This window comes from Athene cunicularia, assembly GCF_003259725.1.
Source record: "Athene cunicularia isolate RWA chromosome 4 unlocalized genomic scaffold, athCun1 chr4_part2, whole genome shotgun sequence".
In the NCBI taxonomy this organism is placed as follows: domain Eukaryota; kingdom Metazoa; phylum Chordata; class Aves; order Strigiformes; family Strigidae; genus Athene; species Athene cunicularia.
Genome location: NW_020799099.1, coordinates 23,843,987 through 23,863,543, shown reverse-complemented (window position 1 = coordinate 23,863,543; position 19,557 = coordinate 23,843,987). Strand labels below are relative to the sequence as shown.

The 19,557-nt window shown below is 51.3% G+C and overlaps 1 protein-coding gene across 1 annotated transcript in view; it reads right to left on the bottom strand.

Annotated features, from left to right (window-relative positions):
* Positions 1-19,557, bottom strand: part of DUSP4 (dual specificity phosphatase 4) — a 105,709-nt gene that overhangs the window by 3,264 nt on the left and 82,888 nt on the right. The window contains exons 3-4 of the mRNA XM_026847947.1: positions 811-981; positions 191-410 (exon numbers count right to left, since the gene is read on the bottom strand). Of these exons, the coding sequence (XP_026703748.1) occupies positions 191-410; positions 811-981 (391 nt within the window). The remainder of the gene's footprint in view (positions 1-190; positions 411-810; positions 982-19,557) is intronic.

Below are 19,557 nucleotides of genomic sequence, written 5' to 3'. Positions count from 1 at the left end.
ACGGGAGGAGATGTGAGATCAGTACCCTTCCAACAAAGCCAAACCTCTCGCCAAATCTGCGGGTGGTGGCTGACCTCCCTCCCAGTAGTGCAACAAAGGGCCAGGACCCTGGTGAACCCCAGCCCCTCTGAGCCAAAGGCTCTGGGCCTTTGAGGCAAGAATCTCCCCCTGGTGAAACACAGGCACTCACCAATGTACTCGATTGCCTCCATGAACCAGGAGCTGATGTCAGCTTTGTGGTTATCCTCCACGGGGATACACTTGTACTGGTAGTGCCCTTCAAAATGATTGGGGCAATCTGAGGAGACGTTCAGCAGGGCTGTGATGCCCAGTGCATCAAGCATGTCCCGCCGGGCAGCATGGTAGGCACTGCCAAGGTAGAGGAAGGGAAGGATTTCCACAGGACCACCCTGTTACAGAGCAAAACAAGAGAGATGGGAGTGACAAGGGGTCAGCAGCAGGCAGGACCCACATCCCAGATGGCTTGGAGGCCCTGAGCAGTGCAGTAACCTGGCACCTCAAAAGAGGGAGCAGAGGCTGCCTTTCTGAGTTGTTAAAACCATTTCAACCCTGCTCCTCTTCGTCCCATTCAGGAATGAGCCGGTGTGGTTACTGGAATTTGGGCTTGTCCACTCCCTGGGGAGCACAACTGGGATCTGGAGGACTGCCGTGCTCCCACGAGAAGAGAGGGAGCAGGGCTCTGGCTCTGCAGGCCTCAGCTGAGGGACAGCAGGGACACTCCAGCAGGACCAAGTTGCAGTGCTGGAAGGAGCAGTCAAAAATAGCTGAGCGCTGGGTTTCTAGACATACCTGATCATGAAGAGGAGTCCCACAGGAGCTGCAGCCCAGATCCAGGGACTCAGCGCTGGTAGGGGGTGACACATTGCTCAGTGACTTGGTTTTTGCACAGAATTCGGGGTATTCCGAGGAGAAACGCTCATAACCCCCTGCAAGAAGAGAGGCACAAAGCGTTACCTCAAGCTACACTGGCAGCACTGCAAAACGGCATAACCAGAGCTGACGCATTTGGCCGTGCCCTTCGCCACTAGATGATGCTACAGTGATGGAGAGTCATCTCCTGCCCCAGGATGAGCAACCAGGCTCCTGGCAGCAAGGGGGGAATCCTTGAGGCCCCACTACTCCCTTGGGGCTAGTGCTCCAAGAGCTCTGCAATGCTTGGGGCTGCCCAAAGTCTCTGGCCCCTACGTGCTGCCAGCCAACACCCCAGGCCAAGGCGCTCTCTAAGGTGATGGGAGAGAGGATTTGTTGGCAGCGTTCTCTGACTTTGATGGGAAAAGCTTCTCCCAGGCCAAAGCCTGTTCAGTTCTCAGACACATCATTCTGCCACAAAGGACAGGGACGTCTCCCACTCCCCCAGCCTGACCCTCTAGCCCAGAGGTCCCAAAACAACAGGCCAGGGAAGCCCTGGCCCTGGCCAGGTCCAGTGGAACTACTCCATAGCAAAGCTGCTCTCCAGGAGGTGTCTGCTGCCTCTCGAGGACATGGGTGCAAGCTGAACATGGAGGTGAGCACCCTGTCAAAGAACAGCCTGCTCTTTTGACCTGATGCCAGGGGGATAAGCAAAGGTGACATCAGATCTTCCAAACAGCAGGCAAAAACAAGAGCCAAGCCCATCGACTTCCCAGGATAGGGACACTGCAGTGTTGGCTGCAGAGAAATGCTTCTGGTGAGTTTTCTGTCTCATTCAAATCAAATCGACAACCCTGACATCCTTGCAGAGTCTGACCCTGAGCGTTAAAACCAGCGGAAATCAGTATTTTACTATCACCACAGGAATTAGCTAGACCAAGCCCTGACTCCCAGGACAGCTACTAAAGACTCAGCCTAACTACAGGACCATTGCCTGCAGATCTGGGCTTGCCAGAGCCCACACAGCAAGACAGATATTCCTTTATCCAGCCTTTGCTCTGAGACTGCCCTGTATAAGTCTGGGTGTTTGGAGGACCAGTGGATGCAAATGTCTCCAGCAAAGCAGCCCAGGAATCCCTAGGCAGCTAGAGACCAATATTGCCACCACCCCAAGGTCCTTTATGGTTTTCTTCCCCTTTGCAAGGGAAGGGCTCCAGTACCTTAAAGCAGAAACATGTGTATGCATCACTGAATTTGCAATGTCCCTCCTGAGTGAACAGCACAGTTTGCAGAGGCTGCACTTCCAGGGCCTGACATCCCTTTGCAGTCCTACTGCTTTGATTTGGAGGAGCACCCAAAGACAAGTGTCCCTGTTAGCCATCTTCAGGTCTGATCTGAAAATCCCTAGATCTACCACATTACACTCCTGGTGGCCATCACACCAATGCCGCAAGGGAGAAGCTGCCCAGGGTGATATGTGGAAGTGGGCTCCCTCCTCAGAAAGGCAAAGCGACCCTTGCAAAGAGTCAAAGGCATTTCTCTTCTACATGTCACATCAGATCGAATGCCTGCTCAGCCAAGCAGCACATCCAGCCGCTCATCCAGCAGCACACAGCTCCTGGCTGGGCATGCAGGCCCAGCCCGGCACAGGAGCCATGCTGTGCAGGTGTCCATCACCCAGAAACACGCAGCAGGGCTGTTTCACAGGGAACCTGGCAGCAGCCTGACCTGTACAAAACAGATTCAGGTCTTTATTGTGACCTGCACCCGATAAATTTGCATTTGGGCAGGCGCAGTGCTGGGTTAGTGGGGATCTTGTGATACCGGAGTGAGCTCAGTCATTTTAGTAGCTCTGTGGTAAGTGAGGAAGAAGTCTCTAGTGCCAAGACCGAGTCTCTGGCAGCCCATTAGTTACAAGTAAAGGACTGGAAACCCCAAACAACCTCCCATGAGAACCCACAGCAACCCTCAGCTAACAAAGGCCACCCCTGAAGGTCAGCAGCGCTTCCTGCCACTTGTGTGACTCCCAGCACCACGACGGTGAAGGACCCGAAAGCATGTGCAGGCACTCCTGCAGCAGCACATCGTATCACATCTTTGAAAGAGCTCCTGCTGTTTTTACTGTATCTAGTACAACAGAAGCGCCAACTCCTCCATCTATCAAACCTCTTAATGGATTTGCTACTCTGCATACGTATCCTCATCCCTGTTGTAAGTAAACCAAGGAATAAATTAACTCTCAGGCTGTAAACAAAAAAGAAAAATCCCCGCAGAGCTCATCCAGGAACCCTGGCTGAGCATCCTCCTCCCCTAAATCATCTCATGGGGATTCTCAGCACCAGCAGTTCCAACTGTTCGCGGCATCTCGTTCGATCCGTATCGACGGCGGGGGCATGGCAGGGGGACAGCCCCGACCGCGGCTGGACTCGCAGAGGGGGCACAGAGCCAGCGCGGGGGCTTCTGCCCACCGCAAGGGGACATCTGCGTGACACCGGGTGTCTGGTCCTGCACAAGCACCTCCTCTGCGCCGCGGGACTGGGGCTGAACCCAAACAAAAAGCGGGGATGGCCCCCGCACCCCCTGTCCTGCTCCCCCCTGGAGCGGCTTCTGCCACTGCGTTCGCACCTCGCCCCCCGGCGTCTGCCTCTCGCACACTTGGACGTGACGTAAGGTTAAGGGCACAGCAGATACCCAGGCCCACATCCCCGGTTGCTACTTTCCGCAGAGGGCAGCGTTTGAGCAAGGCCAGCTAACGCCTTGCTGTGCGTGCCTACCTGGAAAGAACCCAGCCCACCACGCATGGTTCGAGGCCTACAGCTGGTGACACTCCTGCGTCCCACTGCTGCCTCTCCCTTATGCTTTGCTCTCTGACCGCTGCCGGATTCTCCCCTCCATCTGCATCAGCCTGATCTTTTCACCCCAGCTTTCGCGTGCTGCGCCAACCTCTCGCCAGCCAAGCCAAATCAGATTACCGATGGGGGAAACGTAGCTGCCCCTTGTGTAATACACCCCACTCCATGAATGTATTTGAGCCTGTTGCCTCATATGACAGGGGTGGAAGACTAATTTTCTCCCGTTGCAACCTGCATGAGATGCAAGGAGAGAAGAAACCTGTCTCTACTGAAGTAAGGCAGACTCTGACTGGCCAGCAACATGCCAGGGACATGCTTTCTTCCTTTAGAGAATGCTGTCAGAGACCAAAAAACTCAAACTGAGAATGTGATTTCAAACTACTTTAAAAATATGGTCTCATAGCGACATGGTTTGAACTCAAGTTGGAGCATCAAAAAAGTCTCATGTAGTTTTACTCAAGAGCTGATGCCACAATATACTGTCTTTGTTTCTCCTCTTGGGAAGGAGATGTTGGCTGCTGCCACATGATGCACCAGCCTGCTGTCTTCAATGCCTTCTGCACTATTCACTCCAGCTTTTACACTAAAATTGTATGATCAAGGGCACAGGGCATACGTCCTCGGAGGCAGAGGCTGACATCCCGTTTTTTCCCTTTCTTGTCCAGCATGCGACTGGGCCAAATCAGTTTGAGATGGGAGAGGAAGGCAACACTGTCACGGGTATAGGAGGGGGATTTGAGCTGCTGCTGTCCCTGGACGCTTGCATGAGCATTGATGGAGGACATTATTTCAGGATGGACCATGGATGGATGTGCGTGTGTGTGTGTCCATGTGCATCTGATGGAGATTTCCCAGTGTTTTTACTTGCCTGAACCCTCTTCTCCCTATCGTGCATCCCTTTCTGCTGTCTGTGTGGAGGTGGCAGGTTCTTGGCTCTTTCTTCCTAGAAAATAAACTGCATGCAGCCAGGCTGCTGGAAACACCATTGTGCACCCACACCAGCCATTCTCATGGCTATGCTCCTGGCTGGTCATGTCTGGAGCTGACGCTGTGCTGGGGATGTCAGGTCACAGGCAGCTGGCAGTGGAGAAATTGAGCCCAAAGGCGAGAGTGCCCAAACTGGACCAAATTGGTGCTATCCAGCCAGGATCCACCACTGGAGGGTAAGAGGAATCTCCCTCACTGCGGTTAGCTCAAAAGGAAATCTAGTTAACTTTGTCTGTGGGGGTGTTATGATGGGACAACCAAGAGCCACCAGAAATGCTTGCAAGGCAGAAGCCACAGGGCAAAAGAAGCAGCACAATTCCCTGGGGTGGAGGGGCAGGGGACACAGAAAGGACTGGGGAAAGGGGAGGGGTGTGGGTGGGAGAAGGCCACATGGCTTTATGTCCTGACTTTGCAAACCTGGAGAAGCGTGAAAGCTAATATTCCTGTCAAACAGCATCCGTATGGCACAAACTGAAATATATCCTGCTGAAAAACAAAAAAGAAAAGAGAGAGAGTGCCAGAGACATTCATTTCCTTCACAATGGAGTCAAAAAATCCTCTTTTATAGGGCCCTGGCCAGAAGAGGCAATTGTCGAAGGAGGCTGGAGGGAAATGAATTGTCAAAGGAGGCGCATATTTGGATGATTAAATGTCAATATGTACCTTGAATTAAGGAAAAGGAATTTACTCCTCATCCTGCTGTGGCAGCGAAAACCAAATTAGAGCCAGGCTGTAAATTTGCCCTCTATTGAGATACCACTTTGTTTGGCTATCTAAAGGCTTTTTCTGCCCAGAGAAATGCTGAAGCATGAGTCCCCCTGGGTGGGCAATGGCTGCTGTGGGCAGCTGGTAAGCTGCTGAGCTCAGTGAGCCCTCTGGGCTCCTCCAGACTTTCCTGGCTCTGCTCCCCACGGCTCCTGGCCCCAGTGCACACACGTGGGGTCCTGGCGTGCTGCGTCATGCTGCCTCTCTACCGCCTGGGCTGGAACACAGGCCAGGATTTTGTTACGCTGCAGTTTTCCCAAGAGCTTGATTCCCTCCATCCTCCTGGTCAGACAGCTGCAGATGGACAAAGGCCAGAGCTGTATCCCCGCTGCTCTGGGCACGTGGCAGAGGGCACAACCTAAGGATGCTGCCACCTTCCTCCAGCAGCTCTCAGCAGGCTAGCCGAAGGGTTGAGTGATTTGCCCTGGCATGCGCAGGAAGCCTTTGGCAGAAATGAAAGGCAGAATCAAGGTCTTAACAAGTTGCAAATCTGTGTTTACCCACAAAACCTGGCCTTCCCGAAGTGCCACAGGGTCATGGGTCCCTTCTGTCCTCATGCAGCACCTTGATGAAAGGAACGGTTCTCCTTTCATGGCATCTCGCCTTCTCACAGCCTTTCAGGCTGGGGGAAGCATCCTCCTGCCTGCAAAGGGCAGTGCAGCAGTGAAAGAGTTAACAGATTCATGTTAATAAATTCAGGCTCTCTTTTCCTCTAGGGCATATTTGCATATTAATAGAGGGGAATTGTAACGAACCTGTCTAGGGAGGCTAAAGGGAAAATTATGCAAGGTTGGCTGAGAAGGTGGAGGAGGGGAAGATGTTCATTTCCAGCCCCTCATCTGCAAAAGCATGTGAGCAACGTGAGCTCCAGGGCAGCGCCTCGCCAAAGCGTGGGACACCCTGGAAGTGAAAGGAGTACCTGAGTGCAGGTGGCTATTCAGACCCACCTGCATCCCTCCTGTGTGCCCCAGACACGATATTAAACCCAGAGCCACAACAGCAGATTTCAGCAAGCTTGACCCAAATAGTCACCCTGTCCTCCAAGGCATCTGGATAACATGCAGCTCTCGGTGGGCTGTCAGCAGAGCAGGTCATCCACAACTCGTTTTCAGCAGAGAATCTCTCTGGGCTTTTTGACAGGGCTGCGCTTGGTGCCGGGGACAATGCAGCCGGGGAAGGGGAGTTGACCTAGGCTAGGTTGAAGCACCTCCCTTTCCCATTCCTGCTCCTTCGCACCAGGCTGCAAGTAGCTGCAGCACAGTCTTGAACCCCACCCCAATCTTTGTTGCCTTAAAGCCCCACACACCAGCCCAAAAGCCCATGAAAAATGACAGGAGCTTTGCCAGGTCTGCTTTCTCTGCTCTCTGCCGAGGCCTCAGTTTATAATCCCCACTCCAGTGAACTGCCCTGCAGATTTTATCTCACAAGGACAAATAATCTGTTGCTTTTGGCCTGCGACAGCAGATAGAGTGAGGGTTTATAGTCATGGGGAAATGAGATAGATATCACTAGATAGGAGCCTAATTACTGGGCCCCTGATCTGATCTAGGTTAGGAGGTAGAAAAAGCAGCCTTTATTCTTGAAAGCAAAACGGCTCTTCTTCAGAATAGCAACGGGGGCGCTCCATGTTCCCCAATAGCTGCAGCTGGTTTGTGCCCATGCAAATATGATCAGGGCAGGACCCACTCAAATCAGCAGGATGCAAAGTGGCCCAAGCCATTTTCTGCTGCGGGTTTGGTTTCCTCTCTCTCTCTCTCTCCTCTCTCTCACCCCACTGCTCAACCCAATGCCTTATCTCTGTCTGTAAAAGTCAGTGAGGCTCCAACCACACTGGGTGAAAAAATGAGGTCTGATCCAGGACGGGCAGTGAACAGGAGCAGGATTTTAAGATCTATGGTTTCTGCTGGATGGTTAGCTCAGGCAGTTATTTAGGGCTGGTGGTGTGGGGAGGGGTGTTCCTCAACAGGCCTAAATGCAGCCTGTGGAAACAGGGAGGCTCCTCTGCAAAATCCCCATGCTGTTTCTTTTTGTCCTGTCTGGTTTTGTGGGGAAGTGTGAGGGCACCCAAACTGTAGGGTTTGGAGGTCAGCTGCTGGTGGCATTCCTGAGGACTGGGTGGTAGGTAAGGGCCTGTGGATGTGATGTGTCACTCCAGCTCTGAAGGACTTAGGAGCCCAGTGGTCCCATAGACATGGCAGAGTTGCCCCTCAGTATCAGAGGAAGACAGAGACTGGCCCTGATATGGGGCCCAGGCGGTGCAGAGCCAGTCTAGCTGTCCCCTGGGCAGAGCATCTTCCAGCATGTGGTTCAGTTTGTCTGGTGGCTGGTTGGATGCAGGGTCATCGCTGAACCTTTCTACAGCCTTTGAGGACAAGGGCAAGCCACACTGGTAAGATGCTTCCTGACATAAGAATCTGCGTGAACCGTCCTTTATGTTTTGTCATTTTTGATAAAACTCTGGTGCTGTGCTAGCTGTCAGACCCCATCAGTACCCTGTGCCCATCCCCTTTGGTCTCCCACCTTCTGCAAAAGCCCTGAATCTTTCCCCATTCCAGGTGTCAGGACAGACATGGTCTGTGATCATGTTATTACAACCATGGATTATAAAGCAGAGGTATAAGTGAGGTGGATAAAACAAGCACATGGGTCCCCTAATCCCAAAATTTCAAGTGCCATGGAGATTAGACTAATATCTTTGGCTGCAGGATTTGGGGATGCAGCAGAGCCAGAGAAGTGAATCTGTGAAAGCAAGGTGATCCGCTCCTTTTAGTTTGGTGTAAGACAGATTCGATATAAGGGATCTGCTTTGGAAACTATGTTGAAGCCAGTAAGGGATGTGGCATTTAAACCTTTAACGTAACCTGTGATATTTTGGTTTTAACACACATGGGATCCCGTGTGGTTATGAAGCCAGAGATCACTCCTTGAAAGCTCTCCAGCCCCAGTGCAGTATTTAATGACAGGCATGCAGATCCTAGCAGCTGCCTTCTTTGGGGACATCACTGTTTGCAAGTTGAAAGAGAAATGTCCCACTTGAATTTTGCAGTGTTCGGTTAAGCATCCGGCCTCTGTGATAGGATTGAAGCTGAGCTTTGAATGACTTTTTTGCAAGGAAGAAAGGGCTGGGGAAGAAACATTTCTCCCCTGGGCTTAAGATCATAAATAAGGCAGTCTTATGTAAGTGTGACTATAACCTATTTATACATAGTGTCAGACTCATACAATCAGGCTATGAATGACAAATCTGCCACTAATATCTGTGAATATAACAGTGGCACCTATCTGAGTTTTGAAACAGCAGTGGAAATGCATGTTGTTCTGTCAGCAGTAACTGGGGCTCCCCTCCAAATTATACTGAGGCAGGGGTGACTTGTGTCTGGCACTTGTGGGTGCAGGTGGCTTCAGGCAGCTCCCTTGCACCCATTCCTGATCCCAAGGCCCAAACAGCAGGCACTAGGGGAATGGAAACCTGCCACATTTCCTAGGACCCAGGCTCTTGTCCATCAAACAGTGGGCCAGGCAGGAGCTGGGCTCCTTGGAGGCTCTTCCAACAGGACTGTGCCTGTTAGGAGGCTTGGGGATGCTGGGTGTTCATCCAGGTGTCAGGACATAGGAACCAAAATTGTCAGCTAGCAAGGTCAAACCAACCTAAGGAACACCAGCTCACATGCAGTGTTAAGCAGGGGAACACCTTGCTGCAGTGCCCTGTGCAAGCTCAGAGGTTACAAGGCTTTCAAAACCAAAAGGATAAATTCCTGGAAGCAAAGTTCATCGGGGGTTATTAAACACAGGGAGACTGCTGAGTCAGAAATGTTCAGAGGCTAGAGGTATGGCTGGAGTCCTTATGGCATACACTTGTCCTGTTTCTGTATATCTGTCCCTAATATTGATGCTGCTCAGTGTAAGTTGAGCAGAGTGGTTTGAACCAAAATGGCCACACTTAGGCTAATGCAGACTTAGCTGTGTGGTTGACTTGGTTGTCAACTTGGTTGACATGGCCTGATGCCTGCCTGGGATCAAGATAATGGCAACTGTATATAAAAAGTCAAAGGAAGAGTCAAACCCAGAAATTACTCCTGAAACACAGAGAAACAGTCATCATAATTGTGACGAGACAAAACCCCAAATCAGGTTCAAGTTTAAAGCAAGGCTTTTTTCTTCTCCACCACCTCTCAACCTGGGTTCTGCCTCAAGTGCTCTTGGCATGGCCAACAATTGCACATCACTGCTTCTGCCCGGGTCCCTCTTGTGGCACAGGTGCCAGCAGCTGTAGGCCCCTGAGACCTGAGCATCACAGCTGTCTGAAGGAGGCTGTGGCAAGAGGAGAAAGTCTGAAATCCTTGTGGGGCTCCTTTGTGCCTCCAGCTAATCTTCCTTCCCTGCTTCACAGATGATCTCAGCTCCCACTGCAGCCCAATCACACAAATCCATCGGGGACACATGGCCCTGGCTTGTCATGCCTTGCTGTCCTCCACTGGAGATGAAGCAGCCACAGGGTCAAGTGTGGATGGCCAAGGGGGTCAGAAGTGATCACAGCTGCCATGATGTTTTCCTAGACACCCCCAGCAGAGCCCTGTGACTGATTCACCTCCTGTCTTGGTGCATCAGGCATTGACTCACACCCAAAATGCGTCAGATGGCTGTATCCATGAAGGGCTTCATGGACTTTGTTTCAAGTGTCCCCACTGAACTTTGAAGCTGGGCCTTCTTTTGGAGGGGGAAGCAGATGGAAGACCTTTGATGGTGATTGTCTGGGCATCCGCAGGAGCATGAAACTAGGCTGGACAACTCTCCCAGCCTCCTGCAATTTGCTTCTTCGTGATTTCCTGTGCCAGTGTGAGGTGTCTCTCACAGAAAAAAAAAAAAATTATCTGAGAAAGGCCTGATACTGCTGCCTTTGCAGTCAGGACAAAGCCCTTTGTAGCTCCAGCAGGAACAGAGGGAAACAGCAGAGACCTTAAGCTTTCAGGCTGCCGCCAAACAGATGCTCTTGTGGCTGCAGTCAACTTCTGCAGCACCTGGCATGCAGAGGGATAGGCACATGCCACAGCCTGGCTGGCAAGAGTTTATGCTCTTAAAAATCTCTCCCAGGAGCTTGCTCCTTCTGCACTCTGCTTTGCCTGAGGAATTCACTAAAGGGAAAAGAAAACCCTTAACAGAATAGGAAAAACTCTGACAGACCCCGTGATGTCCAGGCCAGCCAGAGCCCATAACTGACCTAGTGACTCTCTGTGAACAGTCGTCCCCAGACCAGGTGGCTTAAACCCAGGAATGGTGTTGAACACCAGCAGTGCTGGCTCAGCAGAAATCAGGAAAAAAAGGTCAAAACAGTAAGCTGTAGAACAGTAGAAACAGCAGAAACAGTAAAACTATGTGCAGATGCACTTGGTAGATGTCCTGGCCAGTCCAACAGCACTGGGAGCACTGAAAGGTTGTTTATACTCCAGCCATAATATAGAGATGTAAAAAGTCCAGCTGGATCAATGACCTGGCTGTAAGTGCAGCTAACCTGCTTCAGGCACCTCAGAAACAGCCTGAACCCAGTTGAGCGAGCCAGCGCTTCCCAGGCAACTCTTCCCATCTTGTGCAATGTGCCTGGGGGAATCCCCGAGCCAGTGCTGGGATCTGTGCCCCTAATAACGCCTAATAGATATTTCCTCCATGAATAGGCTCAGGTACTTTTTGAACTCATGCAAATGTTTGAGCATCCACAGCATCCTGCAGCAAAGAGTTCCACTGCTTCATTATGCCAGATCCACTTCCTTGGGCTTGCTTTGAACCTGCCACCTCCTTGTTTCACTCCTCCTCTCCATTTCTGTCCTGAAAGAGACAGTCATTTCAAACCCATTTCTCTCCAGCTGTGGGAACAGAGGAAATGGCATCTTACTTGCTGCTTTATTTGGGGACCTAGCAGTGTTGCCCTGAATTAACTAATAAAGGAAAGTGTAATTCTGCCCAACTAATTCAGGAAAATATTGCCCCTTTTGCATCTTGTTTGCTTTGTGACATGAAGGATGCACAGGCATGTTTCTACTCAGCATCTGTAGACTGCTCTTTGCTGTCAAGACTCGCTAAATAATTTTGTCAGGACATCATCTTCTGAGAATGACACCATATAGCACCAAGTTCTTCTCAGGGGATGGAAAAGATTTATGAAAGTCTTTCTACGAGGCAAGGGCTCCCCAGGTTGCTGGTCATTCAAGCCCTATCATTCTGGGCTCTAAGCTCCATCTCAGTGAACTCGTGGGGTGTAACATGATTTGCAGAGAGGAAGTTGTTCTTGCAGAGTTTGGCATGACGTGGGAGCCCATGCGCATTTGTGCTGGTCTGTGCTGCCAGCACAAGCTCACCAGTGGCTGACAATAAAGGGAGAAGTAGTCAAATTATCACCTCTGAAGGCAAAGAGGAATGAATAGATAGTCTCTAGCAAGCTTTGCACAGGAGGTAAAACGTATCGGTGGGACAAGTCATGTACACACAAAAATAGGTATGTCAGGTCTGGGGGTTGTTCTCATCTGTTTTCAGCATCACTACCTTAAGTCCCCAATACACAGCTCCAGTGACAAGGCCATCTGTTTTGCCATGACAGCTGGCAGCTAGCAGAGGCCAGCATGAATAGTCTGCCTCCTTCAGAGCCAGCGTTCTGCCAAACTTGCTGTGAAAAGCAATTTCAGCCATGCCAGATGAAAGCCACCTGCTGCCCCAGTCAGAGGCATGGGACGTGTGGGCACCACAGCACCGGGCTCTCCCAGACTCACACCACATCTCTCTTCTGCTGCAAGGCAACAAGGTCCCGGGACAGGGGAGGTCCCCAACATCTCTTTTCACCCCTGCATTTTACAGGGAGAAGCTACAGTAGGGTTGTTCTCCCTGGGTGGACCTTCCCTGGTTTTGTTTTTTTTTTTAATTTTCTTCTAAATTAAGAATTTTCCTCTCTCTCTTTCAGTATCCTCGGTGTGATCATTACTCAGTGGCTGAGGGAGACCATTGTGAGTAATGGTGCTGGGCATGAGGAAAGACTGACAGGAAAATGCAGCGAGGAGGAGGAAGGGGCGCAGACAGTGAGGCCCCACAGGCTCTCCAAAGGGCAGAGCAACTGTAACAAAGTGCACAAAAGAGGAAGCAAAAGGCAAAAATGGGGAACTGCCAGCCCTCCACTGGGCATCCCCTGGGGAAGGTATGCAAGACCCAAATCCCAGAGCGCATTATCCAGCAATGCATGGCCAGCTGGGCACTGGGGCCTCACAACTGCCTGCTTCAGCCCTTCTGTGCCACCTCTGGGAGCCTTTTTGGGAGGCACTGACTGCCCTTGCTAGTACCACAGTACTGAAACCCATCTGCCTGGTGCTGATTCCACACACCTTGATGCAAGGGGAAAGGGATTGTCGGTAATCACAAGGGTACCCTGGGGATGGCCACCTCCTACCCAATATTTGCTAGGTTTCCTCATGTAGAGAAGGGACCTGTCACCCCTTCTGGGAAAGCCAGCCCCAGCCACTGCCTTTGGAGCATCCTGCAACTTCTCAGCATCCTTGGGCTCTCCTGAATAGAGGAATACTCATCTGGTGGGCCTGACCCAGGTCTGAATGCATTACTCAGAGAACTTAATCTGAACCATAATGTCCAATGTTGCCTTAAAAAGGTGGCCAGACACTTTTTAACAGAAGTAGCCTTGAGACTATCCCAATAGAAATAGGGACTCACAGGAAATTTTGGGAGGTAGGGATGGGCCCATCTGCCAGCATCAGTGATGCCACCAGGAGGCTTTGTTTGAAGAACAGAAACAGAGACAATTTGCCCAGAAACAAAGACCTCAACAGTATTACCACCACACTAAGGGACCCTGGTGAATCAGGATTAACGCCTGGGATCTCCTGCCGAGGTCAAAGCCAGAGATGCAATTGCAACCCATGGCAGTCCCTGCACCCCTCCTTGCACCATGCACTGGTTTCAGTTCCACCCAAAACTCTTCCTAGGCTTAAGTGTCTTGTATAAGACAGAAGAGGAAAGGAAAATTTCAGAGAAGGGTTTTTTCAGAGCTGTCCATTGTGTTTATCTGGCTTTATAAAACCTTACTTCATCTTCAAGGAAAATTTCTGTAAATGTGGCCACGCAACTGCTTTGCAGAAAAAGTTTGAAGGCCACAATGGCATCTCCCCTATAGACCTCCTGGACCAAAGGAAAACCTGCCTGACTTTCCCTCCCTTTATTTGGAGAACAAATTGGCAGGGATGCGCTTTTGCTTCCTTACATGAGGGCTGGCCTCCCTCTTTCTGTGTGCTTGGGGAAAACTGCAAAGGTCACAGGACAAAGATGAATTTTCTAATTCTCATCATATTTGCTGAGATAATTTTCACCTTTCCCTCCCTGTATTACACATGCCCCTGTCAGCTCTGCTGCTGCACAGCTGAGAAAACTCACCCTGCATCACTGAGATGTCCCACCTCACCTACCCTGTCCTGTCCATCAGGAAAGGGTGATGAGGAAAGAGTCCATTTCTTCTACCATGCTTACTTTTTTCTGAACTTTCTTGATTGAGACCTTTGGAAAAAGATAGCTATGCCAAAGCACTAAGGACTGTAAAGAGCCTGTAAACATGAAAAACATGAAGGCAGAGCATCCTTCCTCCCCAGGAAAGTGCAACCAGGGCATATGGCAAGCACTGATGTGCATGTGCCTGTGGTGTCGGGGTTTCATGGGGAAAGGGACTGGGATGAACCAGTGGTTTCAATTGTACACATGAATTTTTACCACAGTCTTACCAAATCAGTGATGAGTATTTTGGGGAACGCACATGCCTAGGCATTGCCAGTGCCTGTTGCACGGAGAGCAAGAGCATGCTTAGCCATCATGAACTGGTTTTGTATTAGTCCGTTTCCTTTTCCCTGACACAGGAGAAATTTGTCTTACATTAGCATCGTTTCCTACCCGCTTGGAAAGGAAGAAGTGGGTGGTGGCCACATCCCCCTCTCTGAAGGCTGTCCCAGAGAAGGGGGCCTCAGAGCTGGAGGGGAGGGAGCAGAGGGGCCCCACTTCACCACGACATCCGCTCAAGACATGTCAGATTCAGCTTTTAACTTGCCGTCACACAGCCAAGGGTCAGCCCTGTCTGCAACACACCCTCTTCATCCCCATCTAACCATCACAGCAGCCCAGACAGCTCCTCACTGCCCAGCAATGCTGGCTGCAGACCTGCCTTCCCACAGCATCCCTTCCTTCTTTTGAAATCCCTGGCAGGCAAGATGTCCTCTTTGCCCCTTTTTTCCCTAAAAGCTATGCCATTTCATGTTGTCCATCGCTCAGCAGGAAGTTTTCTGGTGTGACTGCAGGTGCCGACAGGGAGGTTGTGTAGCTGCTCTGGCCGCTGGCCATAAGATACAAAGTCCCACCAGGGAAGGCTGGCCAGGCTCATGAATGACCGCTCCTTGCTCAGTGTAACGAGCAAATACAGTTAACAAGCAGCTGTAATCTCCTGGCTTTGTGTCCTCCCCCTTTCCACACACAGAGGCAATGTCAGAGTGTCAGAGCAGGCATCTCCCTCCTTGACACCCTGTGTGCTTGCAACCTGGGACCAGCAAGAGATGCTCTCCAGAGCTGCACCAGCCAGCATGGCCCTTTCCCCCTTCCCTTGGCCCTGCAACCTCTGGGCCAGAGCAGCTATTATACCTACCATATGGCTTCTCAAATCCCCCCAGCATGTGAGGGTGTAGGGATACGTGTGCTTAAGCCCAGATACCCACCCACCCAGACCCATTTAATGCCCATCTCACTCCAGTGTGGGACAAGGGGGTCCAGACCCTTCAATTCAAACAGATGTTCAGCCTTGCTGGCATATTTGGGCCCCTAGATGCTCCCTCTGAGGGCCAGTGCTCTTTGGCTGACTCTAGCATTATCATTTTGTTGGCGGAAAAGATGTTAGGATTAGGGGCAGAGGAAAGAAAGGGTTGGAAACGTGCTCCATTTCCTAGAGGCAGCTGCTTGTTCCTCTTCCCAAATTGCCCAGTCAACCACAAGATGAGTCACTGGTCTCCCTCATTTCCACCTGACCCACTTTTGGCTTGTCGGGGCTGACTGCAGAGCTTTTTTTTCTAGGATGCACATACGCACAGCCGTGGAGCTGCGATGCTTTGGGCTTTTCCTGTGTGAAATAACCTGGAAGCAAAGAAGCTTTTCATCCCTGGGCTTCCCTTGAAGGCATAAAATAATGCCCATCCCAGGCCACCATCATCCAGGCTCCAGTGAGAAGGTCCTGGGGGCCTTGCCTGAGCTCTGTGCAGCTGCTGCAGGGAGGTTTGACCCCCAGCAGCTCCAAGCTGAGCCCGGGGTCCGGGGCTGTGAAGCCGTTATCCTGTGGTTAGGTTTCCCCCTGGGGAAGCTGAAAGGAGTAAACAGCAGATGGGACAGCTCATTCTGCTCGCCTGCTAATGGGTTTCAGCAGGCTGCTCCTAATTTGCATCGCTCCTGTCTGTAGAAAGGTACTGTCATGAGTCAGGACGCTCACGCAGACAGAAGGAAGAGCATCTCTCAGAAGTGCTCAGATGCCTGTGCCCACCAGGTGCCTGTTCGCCTCCGCAGTGCTGTGTCCGGTATGGACCTGTCCTTTTCCAAAACCAGGAACAGCACTGTTTTGAACCACAGTTGAAATGGTTAGCTGAGAAACACAGATTAGTGGCAGAAAGCAGAAATGGCATCTCAGGCACAGGAACAGCCCTGGGCGGCAACATAAATAGACACGCGCTTGCTCCGCTTTATGCATGATGGTGTCATGATTTATTTTTTTTCCACCACCCAAGGGAAATTCCCAGGGGTTAAATGTCCATCCCAATCGTATTTTCCATGTCCAGATCCTTGTACTTCCTATTTGCTCAGCCATCGTATCTTGAAGGGTGTTGCAGGGACTTGCGTTGCAACCAGATCATGCCTTGCTTTCACCTCCCTTTGCTGGCCAGTAAGGCAGGGGCTTGTTCCTCTGTCCCCAGCTGTAATTGCATGTCTGTCTCTCTCTCTCTTGCTTCTGGTGCAGTATGTCCACGACTGCCTGAAAGACCCCCCTGCCTAGCCTCTGTCACCTGCAGCCACTCTGCGGCTTGCTTGCCTCTCACCATGCTTTGTTGCAGTCTCTTGCTTAGGATCCCAAATTCAGGTAAGGGTCTCAACACCTCAAGTCAATGGCTATGTCCCTCATGGCTCAGGTGCAGGGCAGCAAAAAAGCCCAAGCCTGCTCACAGGGCATGGTGGGACTCTCAGAAGAAACTCACTGAAGAGAGGCAACAAAGAGGCAAGTTGCCCTTATTTGGCTGCTAAAGGTACAAGGACTATTTAGGGTTGCAAAAGCCCGCTTTGGCTCAGTACCTGTCCTACACAGGACAACATCCAGGTTATCCCAGCCCCAGCTCCAGGTCCACTCGTGTTGAATGGAGGACATTTAGTGTTAGCCTTAAAAACCTCCCTTAGTCAGCTGCCAGGAGGCAGGTACAAGGTCCGTGTCCATGCACTGCTCATTGTGTACCCTAAAGATGCCCACAGCCCCCTGTGGCAGGGCAGCTGTAAAGTGGCACCTCCTTTCAGCTCTCTGCAGTGCCTGGCAAACCCTGCACACAATTGAGCCAGCAAACAAATAATGTGGTTCCTGCCCACAGGCTGTAAAACGTGGGAGAAGGAGGCCATCATCTCAGCGAGTGGATTCCTGGGCATCTGACCACAGCGAGGGCTGGGGGCCAGGTGCTGATGAAACGGCCTGTTTATGTTTTCAGCACACATGGTCCTAATTACTGGTGTCTGTGCAGTAATCCATGCTCTGCGGGCAAGCCAGGAGGCGAGGTTGGGCACACCTGCCCGGCGTGTGGGACCCAGCCTGGAGCACTGGCAGGGTCTGGAAGGATGGTAAAGTGCCCGCGCCCCACGCGTGTAAGGCACCCAGCCTCTGCCTGTGCCCTGTCATGTCCATCATCCCCCTAACCAGGGCCACGCTGCCCAGCAGAAACCCACCCAGAGCCAGCCTGAGGGTCATGCCAGGTCCCGTCTCCCAGATTTTGGGCAGGTTTGGGGTGCAAGGGGTTTGCCTGGGCTGGAAACGTGCAGATCAAGGCAGGGCTGTGGCTAAGCCCTCCCAGCCGCAGCCATGCCCGAGTCAGCCACACCCTGGGTCCCATCTGAACAAGTGGCTCCCTTGGCCAAGGTGCACTCCTCCACAAATGCTTACAATATTTGGCACTCGCTAAGTCCCTGGCTCTCTGCGCCAAGATTTGGAGTGGTGTGACAGCTATTCGTTACACCCTAGAAAAGTGGGAGACTGCATTTGTTTGGAAATCGGGAGTTGTTTATTTGACTCTTCCCGTGATCTCTCTGACAAATGAGAAGCTATTTAATGAGGCTTTTCTTACTTTTTAATGGGAACTACAACTTCTGACATGACTTTTCTCATATGAGCCCATGACCATGGTACCTATGATGAATGGCAGCTACTTGTAGCTTCATAAAACAAAAAGTGCCAGGTCCTTTTCACGCCCTTTCCTCTGTCCCTGAGAGCAGCCTGTGGCAGAGTCCAGTCTCATCCATCCTGTTAAGCATCTTTTCACTCCAGAGCAGGGCACCTGAACTGCTGACTGGGTTTCTTTCCCAGTCACAGCCTAACAATTGTGCCTCATTGCTGAGGTTCCCATCTGGGAAACTTCTTCCCAGGTGAGTCACAAAAATAAAACCCACTCCTCATGTCAGACCCTGAAAATACATAGCACAGTATTTGCAGGAGGGTGCAGACATGCCTAGAGTCACTGGCATGCAAGCCACTGCACTCAGCCAAGTCTGGGAGCATTAATGAAGCTGGCCTGGATTTACACCAGCACAACAGAATGAAATTCAGGCTTTGATTAAAAAAGAAAAAAGACAAGGAAATCCCACGTAAATGTAATAGGTGTCAAAGGAAGATGATGGTTTTTCACTGGTGAGGAATAAACATTTGTACTGAAAGTCAATTAAGTGAGCAAGTAGTATGCTTTTCCCCGGTCTTCAATTTGGGAATTACATTAATTCCCTAAATCTCCCTTTGGAGATGACTTTTAGCTCCGCTGTTAAATATCACTGCTGGAATTGCAAGGAGAGGAAATCAGTGGTATTCACTGATATATGGACCTGCCAGGAGAGAATGGGGTTCATCTGAAAATATGGCCATAATTCTTCTCCTTGCATTATTTCCCCACTTCCTACACTTCTCTGCCTCTCCCTTTGTACATTAGTAGTCCAGGCTGAAACACTCAGCTCAGCATGTCCTCGATTGCAGCAGGAGTAGGGTGCCTCCACAGAGACAAGCCAAAGGGATCCCCAAGAGGGACTGAGCAAAATTTGGGTTGAAGTCACCATCTCCCAGGGCTCTCCTCAGTCCCTAGGGCATAGTTGTTAAATATCCAGCAGTTTCTTGGCACAACCTCCAGCCCCCAGAGCCCACCCTGCCTCCAGTGTCTCAGCTCACTCCAGTCACCCCATCCTTGGGACAATGCCCACAACACCCAGCAATTATTCATTTTTGGCAAGCAATTTAGCAGCCCCAAGTTGCTCATAGTGCAGCAAACATCCTGTGAGCGCCAGAGGCGAGGGGGGGACCACAGGATGCGAAGTGCAGAGCTTATCAGAAATGCCCCCACAGGAAACGCAATGATGAATATAGAAACCTGATCAAACCACAGCCGGAAACGGGCTGCCGAAGGCTCAGAGAGATGCTGGGCTCTCTTGTGACCTGCCAAATTGCGATCTGCTTCCTTCCAGCAAAATTAAAAGTGGGGTAATGTTATCCAGGGAGGAAAGTTGAATGCACACAGGGAGAAGGTGTCCAACCCATTAGATGTGCGTGAGCGTGTACCTGCTTTTGCAGGAGCTTGCTAAATTTCAGCCCTCTCTCATATACATGTCAACTCCAGCCTGTGCTTCTTCACCAGGTGCTGGGTCAGATCTCCAAAGCATGAGGCCGTCAGCACCATCCAGCACCTCCGCGGCTGGCCCCAGCCCTGAGGCACTGCACCGGCTCCCACCTGTCACCCACGGGCCGTGCAGCCTCCTGGGCTCCTCCACGTGCCCGGGGCAGGCCCCA